Consider the following 24,857-nt stretch of genomic DNA (forward strand, 5'->3'; position numbering starts at 1 on the left):
TGCGAAAGGCTGGACTAGATGAATCCCAAGCCGGAATTAAGATTGCTGGAAGAAATATCAACAACCTCAGATATGCAGATGACACAACCTTGATGGCAGAAAGCGAGGAGGAATTAAAGAACCTTTTAATGAGGGTGAAAGAGGAGAGCGCAAAATATGGTCTGAAGCTCAACATCAAAAAAACCAAGATCATGGCCACTGGTCCCATCACCTCCTGGCAAATAGAAGGGGAAGAAATGGAGGCAGTGAGAGATTTTACTTTCTTGGGCTCCTTGATCACTGCAGATGGTGACAGCAGTCACGAAATTAAAAGACGCCTGCTTCTTGGGAGAAAAGCAATGACAAACCTAGACAGCATCTTAAAAAGCAGAGACATCACCTTGCCGACAAAGGTCCGTATAGTTAAAGCTATGGTTTTCCCAGTAGTGATGTATGGAAGTGAGAGTTGGACCATAAAGAAGGCTGATCGCCGAAGAATTGATGCTTTTGAGTTGTGGTGCTGGAGGAGACTCTTGAGAGTCCCATGGACTGCAAGAAGATCAAACCTATCCATTCTTAAGGAAATCAGCCCTGAGTGCTCCCTGGAAGGACAGATCGTGAAGCTGAGGCTCCAATACTTTGGCCACCTCATGAGAAGAGAAGAATCCTTGGAAAAGACCCTGATGTTGGGAAAGATTGAGGGCACTAGGAGAAGGGGACGACAGAGGACAAGATGGTTGGACAGTGTTCTCGAAGCTACGAACATGAGTTTGACCAAACTGCGGGAGGCAGTGCAAGACAGGAGTGCCTGGCGTGCTCTGGTCCATGGGGTCACGAAGAGTCGGACACGACTAAACGACTAAACAACAACAGCTTTACTTAGAGGGTTTGGTTCCAGAGAATAAGATTTGGGTGGTTTAGGATCCTACTGTTGCCTGGCTAAATTCACTATTTTCCAAGTCTTACACAGAGTAAAGGTCTGATATTAGGATTTGCCCTATGAGGATGGCCTTTGGAATTTTTCTCAGGGGGCAGTTCTGCTATCTTTGCCCTGTATTTCACATACTTTTCCAAGTGTGCTGTCTTGTAGACATTCACATACAGTGGTACCTCAGGTTAAGAACTTAATTCGTTCCGGAGGTCCGTTCTTAACCTGAAACTCTTCTTAACCTGAAGCACCACTTTAGCCAATGGGGCCTCCTGCTGCTGCCACACCGCCAGAGCATAATTTCTGCTCTCATCCTGAAGCAAAGTTCTTAACATGAGGTACTATTCCTGGGTTAGCGGAGTTTGTAACCCGAGGTACCACTGTATAAAAGTCTTGCATTTCAAACCAGACATTCCTCCACAGATTTCACAATGTCATATAACTTAATCTTCGCTTACATTAAAAAGCAACGTGTTAATGTCTGCAAAATGAAGGGAAGCTTTAGTTAAAATGGTATATAAACTTTACTCAGATTGTTCTCAGCAGAATTAAACTGGATGATGTTTATGTCTAAGAGAGAGAACATGGGCTGAAAAATACTAACTGATGAGCATGGTATTTTTTCCAGCTGTGCTCGGCACTAGCTGGCACCACCTCCCTCCCCCATCCTTGAAAAATTGTTTGGGGTAAAGGACTTAGCGAAGAGATTAGAGTTGCAAAGGAAACTACATGAAATCTGATGCTCTCATCTGTGCAATTAACCATTCCTTTTTCAGCAAGAAACATCAGCTCACAATAACACAATGATGACCAATACATCCATCTCATTTTAAACATGCAAGTCAATATAGGTTATCCAAAAACCCTGATACATATCCAAAAGAAATTAGCATTTATAAGAAATGTGTTCAAACGTAGCAAGGGCAGTAAAGTCCCATGATCTTTGCATAATAGATGGTGGGTGTTCTGTGACATTTCAGGCTTGAAGTATAAGCCTCTTGGCAGCCATAAGGGTTTGCAAAATCCATCTTTGTCCTACCATTGGTCCTCACAGGAATATCATTTAAAAGTAGATGAACATCTGCAAATGAAAAGCATTTCTGCAATACAAAGTGAATGCAGACAATCACTACAGACAAAAAAATATATATCACTGGACATGCTCGCATCATATGCCTCAATGTCATTGAAATTAACGATTTCCATTTGGCAAGAGTAATTAACCTATATCTACATATAGGATTAGATCCAAACAGTGCTTGGGTTTTTCTTAACCCTCTTATTTATTTTGTTTATAGAATATATCACAACTCAAAGCAAACAAGAAAGACAACCTCACAAATTAGCAAATGTACGCCTTTGCAAAATAATAATAATTGTAAGGTGTTCCACCAAATTGTTGTTGTTTAGTCATTTAGTCGTTTCCGACTCTGTGACCCCATGGACCATAGCACGCCAGGCACTCCTGTCTTCCACTACCTCCCGCAGTTTGGTCAAACTCATGTAGCTTCGAGAACACTGTCCAACCATCTCATCCTCTGTCGTCCCCTTCTCCTTGTGCCCTCAATCTTTCCCAACATCAGGGTCTTTTCCAGGGAGTCTTCTCATGAGGTGGCCAAAGTATTGGAGCCTCAGCTTCACGATCTGTCCTTCCAGTGAGCTCTCAGGGCTGATTTCCTTAAGAATGGATAGGTTTGATCTTCTTGCAGTCCATGGGACTCTCAAGAGTCTCCTCCAGCACCATAATTCAAAAGCATCAATTCTTCAGCAATCAGCCTTCTTTATGGTCCAGCTCTCACTTCCATACATCACTACTGGGAAAACCATAGCTTTAACTATACGGACCTTTGTCGGCAAGGTGATGTCTCTACTTTTTAAGATGCTGTCTAGGTTTGTCATTGCTTTTCTCCCAAGATATATCTGTATAAAGACATGTAGTGACGGTGCCAGGCGAGCCTCTCTGGGGAGAGGATTCCACAATTGGGGAGCCACCACAGAAAAGGCCGATTCTCTTCCTGTTTCATGGTTCTCTTCCTCTACATGTTATCCTGAGAAGGACAGCGAAGAGCTGGTTGGACTAATACTATGAGACAACTTCCTGTGTTCTTTAGCAGGCACCAGAAAGTTGACTCCAGCTTTCCTCAACCAGTGTCACAAACTGGCAGGACAATGGGGAGGAGGAAGAGGATCCCAGTGAGGGGGCGTAGCTGTGACTGATACACACCGGGGCAAGCTGGGGGTGGAGAAGGAGAGGTTGGGGGCATAGAACGTACTCATGGGGTGACAGCGGACAGCAAGGGGGTGGGGGTTGGTGCAAAGGACCAAAGAAGCAGGGCCCATTGCCAGAGCCAGAGCCCCTCCCCCCATCTCCATGAACATGGCGGGCTCTGAGGCATAGGGAGCAGTGGAAGGTGTGCTCTAGGAGGCCGAGGCTAACAAGGGCCCACAGTCCAGCTCATGAGCTGATCAGATGGGGCTCACTAGCTCTGGGAGAAGGTTGTGATTCCTCAGCTGGAGTAGGCTTGGAACAGGTGAGGGTCACCTGCCTCATCTAGCCTAGAAGCTGCAATCAGCATGCAAGGGATAAATGGGAAGCAGAGGTGAGGTTCTGTGTCTGGTGGACTTCCCATGCAGATGGGCCTTGGCTTGGATATTCCAGAAGCAATCCAGGACTCTACTTTTTGGGACTGTATACACCAGTGGGGACTTGCCACCAGGTAGACCGGGGGGGGGGGGTTGTGGACAACCAGGTGCCTGCCAGATATTTTGAACTTCAGCCTCTACCAGCCCTAGCCAGCACAGCCAATGGTGAAGAATGATGAGCAACATCTGATGGGGGCAAGGTTGGGGAAGGCTGCTCTACCCACCGGCAAGCATACGGATTATCAGTTTCCCACCCACACAGGCTGTGGCGGAATAACACTTTACTTAAAAAAGAAATTTGACCCAGCTACAGTGGGAAATGGAGATACAAGATCAAGAGAAGCTGGAAGGCTGCAATTGCCCATATCCCCAAGATGGCTTATGTAACAGAAGGGAGGAAATGCTTTTCTAATCCCCTATTCCTGTAAATTAAATTTTAATTGTTTTTAATTGCTGGGTTTTAAATTGTGGTAACTCGCCCTAGGGCCTGCTGGAAAAGAACAGGTAATAATATCCAAATAATGTAGCCTGTGGGTCTAACGGTAGTTAATAATCCTGTTTTAATTTCTGTTTCATTTATTAGTTTTGTGGAGGAGAGTTTGGTAACCCTCTCAAGGTGAGAGGGTGTGTGGACTAGCTAAGCCTGGCAAGACTGCTTACTCTATGGGTTTAACCCCTTAATACATTAAATTGAGGTAAGCATGTTGGTTATGAGATTGGATTTATGCCACAGGTCTTACTTCAGTATCTGAGTCACTAGAACTGTAGGCCATCAAGGCAGTGGATGGAGGAGGTAGTGTGCCTCTGAATACCCATTGCTAGGAGCCACAATTGGGGAGAGAATACTTTGCACTCAGGTCCTGTTGGCAGGTGTCCCATGAACATCTGGTTCGCCACTGCAAGAATGATGCATTAGATGGAACTTTGGCTTGTGCCTGCAGGACTCTTATGTTTTTGTGCATTAATTCTGTGCATTATGCATGCATCTAGATACCATAGCAGCAGCGAGAGCAGATGGCGCTGTGGTCTAAACCACCGAGCCTCTTGGTGATCGGAAGGTTGGTGGTTCAAATCCACGCAACGGGGCGAGCTGCCATTGCTTTGTCCTAGCTCCTGCCAACCTAGCAGTTCAAAAGCACACCAGTGCAAGTAGATAAATAGGCAATGCTGTGGCAGGAAGGTAAATGGCATTCCCATGTGCTCTGGCTTCTGTCATGGTCCTCCGTGTGCCAAAAGCAGTTTAGTCATGCTGGCCACATGACCCGGAAAGCTGTCTGTGGACAAACGCCAGCTCCCTCAGCCTGAAAGTGAGATGAGCGCCACGACCCCAGTCACCTTTGACTGGACTTAACTGTCCAGGGGTCCTTTACCTTTTACCTTTATAGCAGCAAGTACCCCATTATTATCTGTACAGTGGTACCTTCAGTTGTAAACGGGATCCATTCCGGAGGTCCGACCGCATCCCAAGGAATTCGCAACCGGAGGACTGCTTCTGCACATGTGCATGGCGCGGTTTAGCGCTTCTGCGCACGTGCGCACAGCGAAACCCGGGGAAATACTTCTGGGTTTGCTGCATTCGTATCCTGAAGATTACATATCCAGAGGGATATATAAGCAGAGGTGTGACTGTACTACTTTAAATTTAGCATAGGGACTTACATGTACAGAGGAGAGAAAAGCACTCTGTACTTGGAAAGCAGATATTGGCCTAGGTGCCTCCCTAATGTGCTAGCTTTTTACACGCATCAAGTTTTGTGGGATTTATGTTGGGGAAGTACTTGATTGTCTGCTGTTTGGAATATATGATTGCCTCTTATTTTAATTCTCCCTTTCATCCCAAAATGTAAACTGCAAACTCCACTGGACTTAACTCCAAGTTAGCCTTTATTGGATACCATAAGTATATTATCATAACCCTTTAATCAACAGCTGCAGTTCACAGCCAGATTTGGGTAAGTAGCTTATTATACAGCCCAACTTCAAAGGGACTTCTTGCTCAATAACACATTCCATCCGAATCTGGTAAGCTACAGCCACTGCCCCTACACTGATTTGCATTCTGGTGCAAATATTCCTGGAGACCGGAGTGTCTGAAAGGAAAATGCTGAAATGCAAAAGATAAACCTTTGCAATTAAGAATGTTCTTACGTGGCATGAAACTGTAACAAACCTAGTTTGCGAAAAGGAATTGTGATCAATTGCGTAAAGTAAGCTTGTTCAAACGGCGTGTGTTTGTGTGTGCGGGTGACTGAGTGTGAGTGATATGAAAGGCTGTCATTGAAGCAGCTTCCTTTAAGCCAGTTCCTTGAAATTATTTATTTCATTTCCACATAAGCGCCATGCTCATTTTTGTAACAAATATGCTGTAGGTAAAAGAAGCTGAAATGGAAAGATAATGTCTTCACACTCTTCCATAGACTCTGGTACAAATGATGTCATTCATGGCATATTCCTAGCAAATGAAAAAAAAAGAGAGGTTACAATCCATAGTCTTCCATCATCTTTATAGCAATGCTGTTGTCTTCTTAGTTGCTTCTATGTGTGGGGTTGCACTTGTGATGCTGTTGCCAGTAACAATGGCCCCGTTTGCATGTTACATTAAACCATAGCTTATATCATTATGACCAAGCAGCAGACCTGCACATGCTGCTGAAATCATGGACACACGATTCCTACACTTTCTCATATACTTTGGGGGCTGTCAGCTCACTCCTTCTGTGACTGCCTCACAGAGAGGACATCAGGGTAGAATAGCAATTTGTTAATTTCAGAAGGGTGGTCATCATTACACAATGCAACTGTCGAGGCTGTAGTGTCAAGAGCCAAGGAGAATGCTATTCTTCCCAATTGCTTCTTGTTTTTCTCCACTCTCTCCTTCCATGCTCCAGTCTGATGGGCGGGGAAGGTATACTATGTCCTAGTACTGGTGAAATCAACTTGATTGGGAAGAAGAATAGCATTCTCCTTGGCTCTTGACACTACAGCCTTGATCGCTGCAACTTTAAGCAAACAACAACAGCAACAGAAACTGACTGCCTTAAAACCCTGGGGTGAAACATAGTGAGCTGCCCTGCAGAACCAGACCATTGGCCCATCTGGTTCAGTACTGTCTCGCACTGGCTGGCAGGGACTTTCAGACAGAGGACCTTAGCAGCCCTAGCTGGCGATACCCGGGATTGAACCTGGAACTGTTTGCATGTTTCATCAATTCCGCCTTTGAAATCCCTGTAATGTCCGACACAATCCAGACATATGGCAGCCCTATGTTCCACCACTGGACTATGGTCCTTCCCCTGGCCACATGGTTGTATGAATGAAATGGAAAAAGCTTACCAACACCATGGTTCCATCTGCTATTTTTCTTTTGATGGTAGTCTCGTTGCCATTCCACTTCTGCACTTGAATCAGAGTGTCATTCTCTCTTGTTATAACGCTCTTAAAAATCATTATAAAAGTAAGAGTTATAAGGAGATGAATTTTTGGTTTTACCTGCTATCTTTCTTCTCCCCCACCAACAGGAATATATTTCTCTAACTGAAGTTCTGATTATTAGCAGACCCCCCTGTCATGATACTGCACTTCCCACCATGGGAACCATTCCTAGGGGAAACAATAATATTCACCTTGGCACGCCTGTTATCCATTGTTATTTCCTCAAACTCTTGGTCTAGCTTGAAGGAAATCTCAGCAACTTTGAAGACAGTCTCTGTTCTGATGGTGGCTACATCTTTGTCTGTGGTGATGATCATGGTGGGTTTGGCTAGGCTGACCAGTTTCCTTTGGGCAAAACCTACTCCTGCAGATGAGAAGGAAAACAGAATTTCACCTTGGGAGACTGACCTTCCCCTGTCTCCCACCCAGGGCGGCTCTCAACCATCTACCAACCCCATGAGTACACAATCCCTGGACCTTAACAAAGGCCCCAAAAATATGACCCAAAAGAAGAAGGAAGAAGAAAGAAAAGAACAGAGACAAAGAAAGGGGAAAGAAACAAGAAGATGGAAAGGGAGAGAGAGAGAGTAGAAAAAGAAAAAAGGAAAGGAAAAAAGGAAAAGAAACAGAGAAAAATAAAAAAGGACTTCTGATTCTCCATCTGCCAGTTACATAAAAATGGTGGGAGGAGATTATTTAAGATATTCAGTCCATGATAACTTCCATCTTATATACTTTCTGTTGAATAGTATTTCTTTTAAGCCAAAATGCCACAGACTCATTCTGAACACTTTTCTTGTTGCCCCGCTCCTTTCCCAGGGAAAACCTATTCTTTAGTGCTAAATTGGAGCAAACATCATTCCAGAGAAAATCTGAATTGCCGTTTCCTTAGATTGAATGCTAAAGAGCCATTTTCCCCAGAGGACAAGCCCTTAGTTTGTGACAAAATGTTTGCTTACCCAGTTCTTTCATATATTCATCAAAATTTTCACTAGAGATGAGTTTCCAGGTTCCCGAGAACTGCTCAACCATTATGTAAGAGTGATGGGGGAGAAGTCCTTGTGACTGCTGCTGTATGGGAAAACATGATAATTTTTTGTAGGAAAAAGAAAGCTTTTGGCGGGCCAGCTCCAGATTTTTTTATATCCTTGGCATCTTTAGACAGAGTTAGTTGCTAAAGAATGTCATCTCCTGGGCTGCCACCTGCCAAACCTATAAGGGCGGTGGGACTGCCTAGAAGGTCCCACTGCTGATCTGAGAGGGTCTCTCAAATATTTGGGGCCTCAGTCATTTAGGCCTTTAAACAGTTGGGTTGCCTAGGGGTTCACTACTATCGCTCATCAACTGATGACATATCCTACAACATTTCTCTGATGAAAATAGGGACGTCCCAGTCCATAATGATAATTTTACTATTTATACCCCACACATCCTACTGGCTTGCCCCAGCCACTCTGGGCAGCTTCCAACATACATAAAAACACAATAAAACATTAAACATTTTTTTTAGGATTGCCTTCAGACAGCTTGGGGATCGGATAACTCCACACCCTCCAGCATTCCTCCAATGAAAAGAGGGACATCCTAAGGAAAAGTGGGACATTCCAGGATCAAATCAGAAACCAGGACGGCTTCTCTAAATAAGGGACGTCCCTGGAAAATAGGGACACTTGGAGGGTCTGCGATGATGCTTCTCTTCACTGCCAGCACTTTCTCCTCCTCCTGCCTCCTCTTACTCTTCAGGCCCAATGTTCAAGGAGGAAAATCAGGAAACAGCACCGCTGCTGTTCACTCCAACTTTTCCTCTGGGCCTGATGGACTATGCATGCAACTTGCACACTTCAACCCGGCAGAAGCTACCTGCAAATTATAGCACTGACACTCTGTGTAATCTGTCCTCCTCCGCTCCTCACTCCCCATTAACCTCCCTCTCCAGGGCCTGTCCTCGTGACATCACTAGGGGCATCCTGCCATAACATGGCCAGGGCCCATCCCTAGGTCTCAGGTTTGGGCCCCGAAATCTCAGAGTCTGGGATGCCCTTGACTGGCAACCCTTGTGGCCTGCGGGCCTCTTCCAAGTCTTTCCTTTCTCTGTTAATGGTTCTTTATCTTTAAACTGGAATTGGATCAGAGTTTTTCACACTGAGGACTCCTTCAAAGAGAGGACAATGCATCTAAAAATCAGGCCACATTATAGACACACACGGCCTAAATCATTGCAAATGGAGGAAAGTAGCATTTATTGGGTTTCTGCCTGTTACGTAACTTGAGTAGAAAACTTGTTCTGGGGTAGAGGTGCAGGAAGGTGGCAGGCCCAGCCCGAATGCGTGGAAAAGAAAAGTGCTTGCAATTAAGATAGAAGCAATTTCAATCAAAGCAAATCATGTACTTGAAAAGGTCAGTGTTTCCCCACAGACCTCTTTTAAAAGTTCACATCTTACCTATACAGATATATTATCCTTAATACTGAGATCGCCAACGTGGTGCTACAGCCTTATGGCTTCCAAACCTGAAATATTTCCAGGGTCAAAAGGGTCCCAATGACTTTTGCTTTCTGGGTAAGTGGCATTTTAGAAAGGTGATGTATAGAAACTTTGTGTTAGTAGTACAGAGCATTGGCAGGTTAAATGCCTGTAAGCTAATGAGGGTATTATCATGTGTGTCTTAAATCTCACCCTGAAGTGAAATTTCAATCCAGTTATTAAATCTCTCCCTTTCCTTCTCCCCACCCACCCTAAACAGCCATGACACTTGGTATAGTCCTCTAATAGACTGAAAAGTGCAGCTAGATAAAAAATGTCCGATACAAAACGCAGCAGGGAAGCAAAGCTAAAGTTGCTTTCTGGTCCCTGTATGTCAGTGCACTTCAAATAATACATGCATTAGCAAAGAAAGTTGCTCTGGAAGTTTTGAAGGTTAATAAGAAAGCTGTGTGAGATTAAATGGCCATTACTGCTCCTTACCAGCAGGGAAAGACCTTTGCATTTTCACAGAAGGGAAACCACAACAATTACACTTAGGCCAAAGCAGAATAAATGAAAGAGAAAATTAACTTCCAGTGTGCAGTTGGATGCAAAATTTAGAGTTGGGAAAATGTGCAGTTAGAAACCAATTGGCAATTGGAAAAATGGGCAGGGGGTGGGGATTATGACCCAATGTCAGGGACTACATGTACACAAATATAGGGCAGAATGCTTAAAAACTGCCTAAACTATGTTAAAACACCATCATCTCTTGGGCCAGAACCTTCTCTTCTTCTCCTACATCTTTGGGCAGGTAGCACTTTTCACATCTTTGTAAATAGTCTCAAAGTCCACCTTTTTGTGCCTGTTAGTTAATGAACTAAGGCAGAATCATAAACGAATCTTCACTGTATAGTAAATAAGCACTGACTGTTATGGAGAAATTGCCACAGATACAGGATGTAAGCAAGGAGCAGAACACGCTTTATGTCGGTTCAGCTTCTTCTTCTTATTAGTGTGGAGTATCTGATGAGGAATTTGAGCAGCGGAGAACCTGCTTTACTAAAAACAATCCTGCATTCAGTTAAGAAGCAGGTCAAGTTTGGATGCAATGTTGATGTAAAAAGCTATCCATTTGACACAAAACAGTCCGAACAAACCTTTTTAACACCAGCAATGACTTAGCTATTACAGTGTCCCTGGTAGGGCTTTTACCTTTCTTCATGCTGTGGGAATACTTCATGCCACTGTTGAATTTCTGCCTACTATAAAGTTGGAAAAAAGAGAGAGGGTCAGTTAGAACAAGAAAACTTCAACTCAATTTATCACCCATTTGTTTGCATCTGATATTTGCAATATTTGCCACATTGTAAGATGATACCAACGAAAGTTGCATATTTGGCAGTTTGATCTCCTGTGGTGTCTCTGTGCCTCTGTACTATAAAGTTTCTGTCAACTTTAAGCTAGACTGGCAACCATCCTGCAGTAGCCACTTTCGGCTCTGTAACATTAGCTTAGAAAATGCAATCTAACTCATTTGCTGAACTGTTCAAGAGGAAGCCTGCAACAATGTTGCCCTTCCTAATTACTTGTACTGTAATTAAAAGCAGGAACGTCAAATACAAAGCAGCTGTAGGATAGAAATCCTGATAGCCAGGAAAAAGGAAACACCTGAGTTTGTGTTGTAATGTATCTCTAGTCTAAGCAGAAAATGTCTTGTTTATGTCTCCAGCGTATTCCTGCTGTTTATCAATTTTTCCAAGATGAAGGTCAAACTTTGTGAAGTTCCTTTTTCTTAGCTGTAGGCGGTTTAATGTCAGTTCTTACAGGACGATTAGTTATATTTTTTTAGAATAATATTCAACAGGACATTGACTAGAAGGGTTTTTAGAACTCTTAAAGATCTTTGTCACTGTTTTAGCAAAGCTTAGCCGCAAATCATGCCTGAAATCGGCCTCAGTTCAGATTAAGTCCAAGAAAACCATCGGTCCTGAAAGAAGATAACAACAAGAGTTGCTACAGAGCTGCAAGATAGGTGTGACTCCAGCCTACCATTTTAAGGAGCAAGTAGGAGCCTGGTTTGCCCAGCGGACTTGTTTTCTAGGAAGCAATCTTTGTAACGCCTGTTTAGATGTCTGGAACATTGTGGCATGACTTTGCCACCTACTCCCAGTCCATGCCAAGCTAGGTTTATGTGCCTGCATAAAGCACTGAGTTCAACTTTCGACTTGTAACTTACTTTCATGCGGATTAGTAGCTGGGTTGCGAATGATGTTGCGCAGTGTATGATTCTGGGAGGCAAAAAGGACAAGACCTTTCCAACAGCTGTCCTAAATGAAATACCATAAACTGAAGTCCTTGAGCTTCAGTCACCACTGGCTGAATGTTAGGAAAGCATAGAAGAGAATTGAAGCATAGAAGAGAATTGGTAAGTTCTGCCCAGGGGCGTCGCAATGGGGGTGGTCTGCCCTGGGTTCCACTCGGGGGGGGGCGCCACTTGGCACCCCCACCCCCGCGATTCCCAAGCCGAGCCTCCAGCCTCCCGGTAAAAAGTCCGCTCGGCTTGGGAGTCGCGGGGGTGGGGGCGCCAAGTGGCACCCCCCCGCCACACCGAGCGGGTTTTCTACCTGGAGTTTGTAGCTGGAGGCGTGCGGATTGGAGTCGCCGGGGGGGGGGGCGATACCTCGCTACGTAACACACATGCGCAGCTGAGCGGGCTTTCTACCTGGAGTTTGTAGCTCAGTGTTTTTCAACCTTTTTTGGGCAAAGGCACACTTGTTTCATGAAAAAAATCACGAGGCACACCACCATTAGAAAATGTTAAATTTTTTAACTCTGTGCCTATATTGACTATATATAAAGTAATTTTTCAATTTTTCCCACGGCACACCAGGCAACATCTTGCGGCACACTAGTGTGCCGCGGAACAGTGGTTGAAAAACACTGTTGTAGCTGGAGGTGCAAGGCTTTGGATATGAACTAGATAATAAATTTATTATTATTATTATTATTATTATTATTATTATTATTATTATTATTATTACCCCCCTGCCCACCAGGCTGGGTTTCCCCAGTCACTCTGGGTGGCTCCCAACAGAAATAATAATAATAATAATAATAATAATAATAATAATAAAGCGATAAAACATCAAACATTAAAAACTTCCCTAAACAGGGCTGCCTTCAGATGTCTTCTAAAAGTCAGATAGTTATTTATTTCCTTGACATCTGATGAGAGGGTGTTCCACAGGGCAGGCGCCAATACTGAGAAGGCCCTCTGCCTGGTTCCCTGTAACCTCACTTCTCGCAGTAAGGGAACCGCCAGAAGGCCCTAGGAGCTGAACCTCAGTGTCCGGGCTGAATGATGGGGGAGGAGACACTCCTTCAGGTATACTGGGCTGAGGCCATTTGGGGCTTTGAAAGTCAGGACTAACACTTTGAATTGTGGCCCTCAGGGTCCCTTCCAACTCTAGAATTCTATGATCTGCTTACATGGAGGAGCTGTATGTGCATACATAGAACCCTTATCAGATGAGGAAAATGTGCAACTCGTGACCTCATGTGTGAAGTGTTTATCTGACCCCCCTGACTGTGCTTTCTGGGAACTGCAGTTTGTTTACCCTCACAGAGCTACACTTCCCAGCACTCTTAACAAACTACAGTTCCCAGGATTCTTTCTTCTTCTTTTTTAGGGGGAAGGGGTGCTTTTAAATGTGTGGTGTGTACACAGCCTTCATGATGAGAAAAGCTTTGTTTGTTGAATATCTTCCTGTCATAAAGTTAAACTCACTGGAGCCCTGCCAAGAAAAAAGAAAAACCAGAACCCTACTACTGTCAGGCTCTCCTAAGGGCCACATAAACAAGAGCTGCTTGTCACAAAGAATAATAGAATAATTTCCCTCTATAAAAGCCCAGCTGTATAACTGAAAACTCACTTCCCCTCTTAAATGAGTAAAGAAGCAAGAGTCAAAGCTAGGAGCCAGCGAGGGGGAGGAAATGAAGGAACAAAGTTCAAAACAAGACTGATTCCTTTCAAAAATGAGTGAAAGGTTGATTAATATTGTGAGGCAGCCTCAAAGTTCTCTCGCCATCTAGCTTAAAGCAACACCAGTGCTATACATTGAAAGCACTGTGAAACTATTTCAACAAGCGTGGATTTGCGTGGACAGGCAGAGTCCCCCAAATCCCAGGCGACCCCTGAGCGGAATAATGACTCAAGACAACTTGCTATGGGATTAAAATTGGCCACAACTTTATTAAGATTCAGATGTATGGCTCAGGCATTGGGTGTTTATCCTTCCCAGTCCCCAGCCGGGGATCTGGGAGACTTCAGGGTTATCCAGAATGTGTGGGGATTGGGCTGGCTCTGGGGAACATATGTTCAAGCAGAGAGCCTGCCCCCCCCCGTTCGCCACCACTGGAGGGGAGAGCAATGCCAACCTCTTGGCGTATGGCCAATGCCTCCAGCGCCATCTTAAGTGCCCCTGTCGCCATGGTGCGCTGGATCTCTCCGGCGCCCTTCCGCCCCGTTTCCCAACGCGGTGGGCGGGTGGGTGCAGCGCTGCTGCGCGGCGGGTGGGCGGGCAGACACAGCGCAATCTCTCTGGCGCGCTCCCGCCCCGTTTCCCAGCGTGGTGGGCAGGTGGGCGCCGCGCGCAGCTGCGCAGCGGACCGGCCGGCCAGCGGGTGGGCGCAGCTCGCGGCGCCCTCCTGGCGGGCCGGCGCCATGGTGCCCTGCGCCACCGGGGGTCTATGATGAGCCGGCCCTGAATGCCTCCCCTCAAGACCCCTTTAACGGGGAACCCTGGTATCACTGCCACAAAATGGGCGTGGGACATAGCTTCACCCCCCCCCCCCCATTTAGGAAGATAGACTAAAGGATTCTGCCCAAGGCCTGAAACCGTCAAAGTTGTGACGTTTTGCTACGGGAAAGGCAAAACCTTCCAATGCAGGAAAATTCCTTTCCGGCCCTTCAACAGCGACCTTGACGTAGCAACGCTTGCGTACCCGTGGAGAAGAGGTTAACCTGCAAAAGAAGACTTAACTGAGGGAGTGGAGGGTGGGAGAAGCTCTGGAGCCAACTGCTGCTTCCCAGGTAAGCTACACCTTTTGTTGTGTGGGCAGGGCGGTCCCTCCCCTTACCTGGCCAATCCCCTGGCAACGCCCCCCCCCGGCAGGATTGGGCGGTTGACTAAGGTAGGTGGAGACCCCAAGTATCCAGCCTGGGGAGGATGAAGCCGGTCCGAACTACCAGGAGCCACACTGGGAACCAGGGGGCTGCGTGTGACCACGCAAAAGTCGCCCCCCCCATTTGATGTGGGGAGCGGTCATTCCCTAAAGAATCCAAGGTACTGTACTTTGTTAAGGGGGTTGCTAAGACAAAAGCAAGGACTGCTTCAATCAGCACATTGTCAAACTCTGGAACTGGCTTCTCCAAGATTCTGTTCACATATAAAGGAGAAGCTATGTAACTTGCATGTTCCAAAATAATGTGCAAACCAAAACACAGACATCCTTTGAAATCCTCTGAAATTTGCGAGATTTTGCAGAGCAGTTCTTCAGCCCAGTATTGTGTACCAAAAAAATCATAAATGCATTCATTAGGGGAAATAACACAAAAATCTATTTACAGGTAGGTAGCCGTGTTGGTCTGAGTCGAAGCAAAATAAGAAAATTCCTTCAGTAGCACCTTAAAGACCAACTAAGTTTATATTTTGGTATGAGCTTTCGTGTGCATGCACACTTCTTCAGATACCGACCTTCAGATATCGTATCTGAAGAAGTGTGCATGCACACGAAAGCTCATACCAAAATATAAACTTAGTTGGTCTTTAAGGTGCTACTGAAGGAATTTTCTTATTTTACAAAAATCTATTATTAGGGGAAATTGCATGCCAAAGCAGGCATATTTGGCAAAATCATATAAGATTGGAAAAATGAGAAATTGAGAGAAACCAAATTACAGTTTTGCCCATCCCTAGCAAGAACAATTCTTCATTTTCTTTTCTATTTGCATTTGTCCATAACAACAAATATCAAGCATAGCCAAACTCTGCCCTCCAGATGTTTTGAGACTACAATTCCCATCATCCCTGATCACTGGTCCTGTTAGCAGTGGGAGTTGTAGTCTCAAAACATCTGGAGGGCCGAGTTTGGCTGTGCCTGGCATAAATCCTGATCAGTGACATGTTTGATTTGTCCATAGATTTCACCAGGATTGTTCTGAGTGTGAATTAAAGGAGACAACCCAGTTTAAGCTTCCAGTTCTATGCACACACTTACTATAGAGTAAGTAAAGGTAAAGGGACCCCTGACCATTAGGTCCAGTCGTGACTGACTCTGGGGTTGCGCGCTCATCTCGCAATATTGTCCGAGGGAGCCGGCATATAGCTTCCAGGTCAGGTGGCCAGCATGACAAAGCCGCTTCTGGCAAACCAGAGCAGCACATGGAAACGCCATTTACCTTCCCGCTGTAGCGGTTCCTATTTATCTACTTGCATTTTGACATGCTTTCGAACTGCTAGGTTGGCAGGAGCTGGGACCAAGCAACGGGAGCTCACCCCGTCACAGGGATTCGAACCACCGACCTTCTGATCAGCAAGCCCTAGGCTCAGTGGTTTAACCACAGCGCCACCTGGGTCCCTTATAGAGTAAGTACCATGCTAAAATTCAGCGGGACAAAGTTTAGAGTAAGAATGCACAGGGTCTAGTTGTATGAGTGCACTTCTGAAACTACCCACCCATGAGTGGGCCTATGGACTTTAGTAGGCTAAGGCTGCAATCCTATCTATGCACACTTAGTAAGGAGTAAATCCCTCTGAACTGAATTCGGTCTCACCTTTGAATAGATACACACAGGACTGTAATGTGAAACAGTGTGACATGAGAGTTGATTGCATTCATTTTCTCATAGCCACTCTGATTCAAAAATCGCTCCCATAACATTTACATGATATTGTAATAAGAATCTTTTGATTTTCCAAGCTGCCACATCTGAGCAGCTTTGAAGATTACAGTCTTTGATCCACCTACCCGAGAGCAACTAAAGCAGCCATGCATTTTTTGTTTTGGCACGCACCATTTGAGACAGCTCAAGTATTTCTATGTTGCTGAGTCATTGAAGAAGATAGCACTGTAGGCCTCACTATCTTCTGAATGAACCAAGCACAGGGCTCCTCTGTTAGTGAGTGTGTAATCATGTGGTGGAGAGAAGGAGTCATTACTAAATCAATGCAGAATAAAGGTTGCAATATTTCCTCCCAAACTAGGAAAATTAATTAGGATGCAACAGCAGAAATTGCCACAGACACTCAAGCACAATAATTAAGTGCTGACAATACCATGATTTATATTGCAGTGACTAATAGCACTATGACCCACTGAGAAAGGAAGAAACTCTGGTAATTGGAGTCCTTGAGAGTCTCTGTTGCCATTGGCTAATCTTTTGAGGGTCACATGCTCAGGGTTTCTTTTTAAAGACATCATCTGGCTGTATAGTAGAGGTGCTGTGCTCTTTGTGGTGCTTAGTTAAACTTGTAAGAAGTTCCTCAGGAGACTTAATCCTACACCATGTGTGAACAATTTTTGGGGACTTGGAAGCTGGTTTCCACTGAAAAATTTGATGACTATATGAAAGAACTTGGTAAGTAGGAAGCCATAATATTTGTGGGTTCGGTTATGATGCTGAGGTGTTTTTATTTTGGTTTAGTTTTCTTATGTGTGAAAATACTTTTTTCCCACCCACATTGATGACTTGTTTTTTTAAACTGTCAGCTGTTGTTCTGCAAAGTAGTCTTGTATACTTCTGAATTTAATATTTAGTTGCTGAGTTTACTGGATTTAGACTTCTTTAATAAAGTGAGAGTCAGGATGGAATGCTGTAACTCAAATCAAGTTGTTGCATAATCCTATGCATGCTTGTTAAGCAGGTGCCACACTGTTTTTTTTTTAATTATTTCCAAGTAAATTGCATGGTAATCCTAAAGAAGCTTATAAAGTACTGTAGTGAGATCTATTGTAAGCTCAGCCCATTTTCCATACAAAGGCTGCAGGGGTACCTGTTTTATCTGTTAATTTTTGGGTTTTTTTTAACTAGTACTAGAAAAAAGTCTGTAACATGGGACTATTCAAAAAAACTACTTAAAGTGTTTATAGTGCTAGGCCATTTAATTTTTTTTTAAAAAAAATATTAAAATCTCTTTTACTCATTACCATTTAATCATGTTGATAAACTGATAGCTATCTGAATAGTGTTGCCACTATTTTACAGCAGGATATCTAGAAAGAAAAGCCAACAAAATATTTCAGTGTGGAGTGCTTCTCTTCATGAACCAGCTAATCTGGGGTGTTTCCCCTCCTTTCTGCTTGCTTTTAAACAGTGCCCACTGGACATGCTTAGCCACCAATGGTCGGGGGGGGGTTGTTCTTCATGGGTAGCGGGATAGTGAGGTACTGGTACCCAGTTCAGCTACATCAATCTTTGATTTCTCTGTCCATTTCGGGGTTCATTTGAAAGTAGCTTCTCAGTGTGAACCAGGAAATGATATATCCATCCAATGAGGTGGTTTTCCTCTATCCTACGTATCCTATGTGTTCTTTCATCCTGTTCTCCATCAGTTCTATTCTCTCCCCCCCACCCTCTGTTTAGTTTGTTTCTTTCCGCTTTCAGAGCTCAACTGGTATTTTATGAGCAGTAAATACGTTCAGTCCTCATTGAGCTGGGTTTTTATGGGGGTGGACCCCCTAAGTTCCCCCCCCCCAAAATACTTTGTATTTCTGCAACCATTGGGAAGGTTACTCCGAGTTTGCTGATACTCTCCTCTTATTTATGGGCGGTGTGGTTTTGACAACAGAAAGCCCCACATACTGGAAATGGGTAAATGGATAGTGGCACGCACTGTAAAGCAGGGAGCATGATTTATGTAGTACAGGGGTCCCCAAACTAAGGCCCGGGGGCCAGATGCAGCCCAATCACCTTCTAAATCCGGCCCACGGACGGTCCGGGAATCAGCATGTTTTTATATGAGTAGAATGTGTCCTTTCATTTAAAATGCATCTCTGGGTTATTTGTGGGGCCTGCCTGATGTTTTTACATGAGTAGAATGTGTCCTTTTATTTAAAATGCATCTCTGGGTTATTTGTGGGGCATAGGAATCCATTCCTTTTCCCCCCTTCAAAATATAGTCCGGCCCCCCACAAGGTCTGAGGGACAGTGGACCGGCCCCCTGCTGAAAAAGTTTGCTGACCCCTGATGTAGTACGTAAATGAAACTGTGGAATTTGCTACCATCTTTTTGTTTTATTTTATTGCATTTATATCTCCAAGGAACTCAAAAGTGGTAAACAAGTTTTCCCATGAGGTGTGTCAATAGCCACCAGTACGGGACTTACACATACTTGCCTTTTGTCTGCTCTTTTTAGAAGCAGTCCACAAGTTTCATGTCCAGGCACTCTGGAGCTTTCCCCATGAAGACCCACTCTCTAAAGCTGAATTGGAGCAAACTGCATTCCATGGAAAACCTGAATTGTCATTTGTTGCCCTTTGGCTTTAAAGAGAGGGGTTTTTGCAGGGAAAGCTCTGGAAGCGCAGGATAAAAGAGTGCTCTGACAATGAGCTTTAAAGCGCAGGATAAAAGGAGATTAGATACGTTCATGGAGGAGAAGGTTATCAATTGCCACAAGTCATTATGGCAATATGTTGCCACTTAAGAAGATCACAATGGTCATCTGAATATGTCACTGGGAAACACAAGCAGGAAATTGCTATTGTGCTTGTGAGACTCTTGGAGGCACATGGCTACTGTAGAAAATGGAGTGCTGGTCTGGATAGATGTTTGTCCTGCAATATCTCAATACCACAGCATGGGAATGCATAAAACTTCATTCTGCATTTTGTCACCCATGCTCTCCTCCTGAAATAGTTTTTCTCTAGCTGTTTCTTCTGGTTACACTCTGCCCATAGGTAGACCCCGTTGTGTGTGTGTGTGTGTGTGTGTGTTTGTGTAGTTGCAGAGAAGGGAGGCATAAGCAGGACAAGTGTTTGGTTGCCCATGCTGTGCTTTTAAATCTTCCCTACCCTTTCCCTACAGTTATCCTGCATGACCCAGCTTGGGATGTACCACTGCCCTGACTAGTTAACTGTCTTGATCTTCAGAGACCCATCAGCTTACGCTGAGAGCTTAACAGTGTTTCATTTGGCTTCTAGGTGTGGGCTTTGCCACCAGGAAGGTGGCTGGTGTTGCCAAGCCCAATGTGGTCATCAGTTGCAACGGAGATGTTATAACCATCAAAACAGAGAGCAGTTTAAAGAACACCGAAATTTCCTTCAAATTGGGGGAACAGTTTGATGAGACCACAGCAGATGACAGGAAAGTAAAGGTATGTCCTGCTCTTTTCTTAATTTATTTGATCTGAGTCTTGATGGTGCAGGATGGATATCACTTGAAGTGTGGTGTGGGAGGCGCAGTGGATCTGGAAGATCAGATTTGGATGGACTGATTTTCCCATCTGAATGTGGAGGAAGTGTTTGCCCAAGGTAAAAAGCAGTAGTTAATAGTCATGGGAACCTTTGGTATGCACTTCCAAGGCCATGGATGAGAACATTTCCTATCCTGTGGGCCACATTCTCTTGTCAACGACTGTCTGGGGGCCATGTTCTAGCTAGGGGTTGGCAGGGTACGAGGGAAGAGTGGGCAGAGCAATGGAGGTGGTGCTGATTTTTGTCTAGTGGGCTACATTCCAACCACATACTCTCTTCATTTACATATCTTTACTTTTTATTCAGCCAAGCAAAAAGCTTTATCTGGAGGGTACCACCTTGGCTACCCCGGTCTAGCTTCTGGAGATGTGTGCTTTGGCAGTCACTCCACGGTTTGCCAGTTCATGCATTGGGCAAAGCCACAAATAAGCTTCTTAACCACAGTTTAACATGATTTAGGATTCACTAACCAGATAGTCACTCTTTTCTTGGCAGAGTGTTGTGACATTAGACAATGGGTCGCTCAATCAGTTGCAGAAATGGGATGGCAAAGAGACCACAATAAAAAGGAAAATAGAAGATGGAAAGCTTGTTGTGGTGAGTTCATTTCCCCCCTTGTATCTATATTGCAATGTGAAAGTAGGAATGGCAAAATTATGCACTGCCGCTAATGAAAGGGAGAGATAAAAATGGAAGCAATGATGCAATCTTTACTACATGCCATGCATGGTGACAGAATAGCTTAATAGGTACAGAAACTACTTTTAAGGGGGCATGGAATGCTATTGCTCAAAAAACTGTTTTACATCAAAACAGCACACTTTGATGGCTGCTCCTTGCAGGCACTCTTATTTGGACAATATATCTGTAAACATGATGTTTCACATTTTATGAGAGCCATGGTACATAATCTGATTCAGCATTTCCTTGCATTTGAACCTAAGGAAACAGGAAGGACAAACTTTAAATCGAACAATATGCTGTTATGGTTTAAGGCAACTGCAAATGTTTGGATTGCAACTCACATCAGCCCCAGTCAGCATGGCCGTGATAACTGGGGCTGATGGGAGCAGTAGTCCAAAACATCTGGAAGACATCAAGTAGGGGAAGGCTGGTTCAAGGGCATCACTCAATCACATTTTTAAGTGCCATTGACTCAGTGATATTGTTAAGAATACATGTTAATTGGAATCAATGGGCTTAAATGGGCTTTGATGATGAAGGTAATGTTCTGAATACTGTATAGACATAGGGTCAGATGGAAAAGGTAGGTATGCAGGTTGTTGGAAGGCACTGGAAATTATGAGGGAGTTCCTGTTGCCAGCTACAGCGTAACTTCCAGTTTGGATTACTGCAATGTGCTCTAGGTGGGGCTGCCCTTGAAGACAACACAAAAACTTCAAATGGTCTGAAATGCAGCAGCCAGATTACTGGCCAGGGTCCACTTGGAATTTGCAAAAAAAACAAACTTGTTTTGAAACAGCTTCATTAGTTGCCAGTTATATTCTGGGCCCAATCCAAGGCACTCACAATAGTATTTAAAGCCCTTAAACTACTTAGGCTCAAAATATCTGAGAGACTGCATCCTTCCCAACACACCACACAGTAAAATAAGCAGAGGGAGTCCTCTTGGTAGTTCCACCCCCTTCATAAGCTTGGTGTGTGTGTGTGTGTGTGTGTGTGTGTGTGCGCGCACAGGAGGGATCATTCTCTGTGGTAGGTCCTGAGTTGTGAAATTCCCACATCACAGAGAGGTGCATCTTGCACCTTCGCTACACAGCTTTCAGCAGATGCTAATGATGCACCTATTTGTGAGATGTATGCTTTCAGGACCCACCCTGTTCAAATGACTTTAATTTGTTTTAATTGATTTTAATGCTGACTTTTATAGTGCTGTAACCTGCCTTGGGACCTACTGGAGAAGGGCAGGCAATAAATGTGGCACTGATTGATAGGCTTATAAAATCCATCCTGTTGAGTAAAGGGACATATTCCGTGGCCAATACCTACAGGGTTTTGAGCCATCTCTGCAATTGCCAGAGCACAGGTTTTATAAACAAACTGATGACAGTTTTTAATACTGGGATTTAATTGTTGTAACCTGCCCTGGGACCTTAGGGTGAAACGTGTGTTTGTTATTCCTAATAATGGTTTACAATGAGTAGACAAATAGCTCCCTGCTTGCCATCCTAATGTGTAGGATCTCTGGGGCAGGGGACATCAAGTATTTATGGCAGCTACTTCAAAGATGCAACCAGGGTGCTGTCTAAGACTTTATGCAAAAGGAATCCCACAGACACACAAGCGGGTTGACCAGCTTGCAGGCGTGAACTTATCTCCACGTTTCTTTGGCTGTTGTTCCGGTTGTCAGATCTATCCAAACTTACTGAACTCTGCACATGTCCATGCATGTAGACTACCAGCCGTAAGCATAGTTCACAGATGAAGGGAGACGCCAGGTAATTGGATGAAACAGTGGTTGATACTGCCAGTCAGCATTAAGGTACAGGGAAATCTGGGCAACCCTCTACCTAGCTTCTCTTCTGTCAGAGTGTATCTTTTTTTTTTTTGCACCGAAAAAGAATCCAAATTGTCTTCCAGGAAACTCGCTCTTCTTATCTCCAAATCTTTATCAGAGGTTGGGAACCTGTGGGTCCTCCAGATGTTGTTTGACTACAGTTCCCACAATCTCTGACTGTTGCTGACATCAGAAGGGCCACAAGTTCCCCATCAACACTGTTCTCTACATTTTGCCTTTCATTAGGAACATACTCCAAAGCACTAGTGATAACATAGAATAGCAGGACCCAGACTGCCAAAGCTTCACAGCTCTAAAACTCTGCTTTGAATTGAGTCCCAAAATATGTTGGGAGAGGTGTGTTGTCGATAATCTATAGATTATTGGGCAACAAATTAGTGGCTGCACTTTTGAAGCTGCTGGAATTTTCTAGACTGCATTTGGGGAAGTCTGACAGAGAGTATATTAAACTAGTGCAGCTTAGAAGTCATCATGGCATAAAAACAATTTGCTTTGGCTTATTCTGCTTCTGCATGCCTCTGCATGACAATCAGTTATGCATCATTCTACTTCAGGGTTTGAGGTTATTGGGGGATGGAGAATCTAATGGGGGGGGGCAAAGGAAATCTGATGGTGAGAAGCAAGCTATTGGGGCTCAGGAAAAGCTTTGGATTTCCTAGGGTTCTGGCCTGACCCCATGCTTAAGGTTTAGAACAAGCAATTTAAATCCAGAATGATCTGTTAGTGTGTATTGACTACTTTCGACTTGCATATGGAATGTTAAGTTGGTGCCCCACAAAATCACTTGTTGTGTTCAGCTTTTGACATTCACCAGAACAAGGCTCCCTTTATATGTGGGGGCATGGAAGCTGCTGCCATGTATACAAATACGTGCACAGCTGTAAGATGCTTGTGAGTGATGTAACAGTGGCCACCAGTGAGGTTGGTGGTGTGAATGATCATGTGATTTGGGCCAGGCCCATTTTGCTGTGTCATTTTGTCAACAACTCTGACTTGTGACATGCAGAAGCATCTCTCGTACTACTGTGGCGGCATTTGAATGGGGGCTTGTTCTCTAGTAATCTAGTTGTGGTCCTCGTGCATTTACAAACACCATAAGGGATGTGAACAGGAGATGCTCCATACTCTGATAACCCCCAGATTAGACCATTGCAAGCTGATTTATGTGGGACTCCCCTTAAAAGCAGTAAGTGCTGCAGAACTTGCAGTGAAGCATCTGCGGTGGTTGCCTATTCTCCTCCAAGCCTACTTCAAGATGTTTGTGTTGGTGTTTAAAGCCCTAAAAGCTTGGCCTCAAATGTCTGAGAGAGCAGCAACAGCCTGGAGATTAAGATAAGCAGAGAAGGCCCTGCTGGAGGTTTTGCTACTCTCAAAGGTTTAGGGGGTGACAACCTGTGAGAGAGTCCTCTTGGCAGTGGCCCCCAAAACGTGGGACTCCCTCACCATAGAGGTGCATTTGGCACAATCTTTTAACAACAAATGTTGGTTGCCGAAGATGAACCTCTTTACCTGTGCCATTAAGAACTGGGTTTGGTATTCTACCTGTAATGTGTGTTATGGATTTTAAGGTTATGGGTTTGGGGTTTTTTACTGTGGTTTTTTTATGCAGACACTTGTCCTGGGATCTTTTGGTGAAGGGCAAGTAATAAAACAATTAATAATATTGCTGTCTTAGCTAAAGTCAGACTGCTTACTCAACTGTTGGCATTCTTTTAAATCTTGAAGCTTTTCACTTCAACAATTACTTATTTGAACAATTGAACACTTGAGCAATTTGTTTGAAGTTGCTTGTATGAAATGAATGGATTCTGTGATGTACTGATTCTTCTGTCTTTTACCTCCTAGGAGTGCGAAATGAACAACGTTATCTGCACCAGAGTGTATGAAAAAGCATGAAGATAGACTCCTTCCCCTGTGTGGTTAGTGGGACACAGAAGCAGGAGAGTTAGCTGGTTCGGGATGCAGAGCCCCACAAGGCAGTTGCTTTCTCCAAAGAACTGATATGTTATTGATAGAACCGTTCCAAAGAACCTGTATACAGTATTCAACCTAAAAGTATGGTGACTATTCAATAAAGTGCTTAATGATAAAGAAACAATGTTCCTGTTTCCTTGCGGTCAGATTCTGTATGGAAGCCGAATAAGGAATATATCCAAAGTGAGATTTCAGAATTCTTTCTGTGGGATCTGCCAAGCTTCACTAATCCCATCTTAAAATAGTAGCAAAAACCTGGCAACTAGAACAGCCATTTTTGCTCTACAGCAGAGGGCCTGACCTTCTTTGGTGTGGGACCTGCATGGATGCTCAGCCAGCTGTCATAGGAAATCAGAACATTGGTCTATCTAGGGCAGTGTTTCCCAACCAGTGTGCCTCCAGATGTTTTTGGACTACAACTCCC

The 24,857-nt window shown here is 44.2% G+C and overlaps 2 protein-coding genes across 2 annotated transcripts; one reads left to right on the forward strand and one right to left on the reverse strand.

Annotated features, from left to right (window-relative positions):
* Positions 1-6,829: 6,829 nt before the first annotated feature.
* Positions 6,830-8,128, reverse strand: LOC118089903 (myelin P2 protein-like). The gene is made up of 3 exons (XM_035125031.2): positions 7,942-8,128; positions 7,174-7,346; positions 6,830-6,985 (listed from the first exon to the last, which is right to left on the reverse strand). Exons 1-3 carry the CDS (start codon positions 8,012-8,014, stop codon positions 6,830-6,832), a joined length of 402 nt encoding a protein of 133 aa, XP_034980922.2. The 5' UTR covers positions 8,015-8,128.
* An 8,790-nt stretch (positions 8,129-16,918) lies between these two features.
* On the forward strand, positions 16,919-24,557 carry LOC118090433 (fatty acid-binding protein, adipocyte-like). Its single transcript, XM_035126154.2, has 4 exons — positions 16,919-17,086; positions 19,648-19,820; positions 20,416-20,517; positions 24,305-24,557. The coding sequence occupies exons 1-4, from the start codon at positions 17,014-17,016 to the stop codon at positions 24,353-24,355; spliced, it is 399 nt and encodes a 132-aa protein (XP_034982045.1). The 5' UTR covers positions 16,919-17,013; the 3' UTR covers positions 24,356-24,557.
* The last annotated feature ends 300 nt before the right edge of the window (positions 24,558-24,857 follow it).

This window comes from Zootoca vivipara, chromosome 8 (genome assembly GCF_963506605.1).
Source record: "Zootoca vivipara chromosome 8, rZooViv1.1, whole genome shotgun sequence".
Lineage (NCBI taxonomy): Eukaryota > Metazoa > Chordata > Lepidosauria > Squamata > Lacertidae > Zootoca > Zootoca vivipara.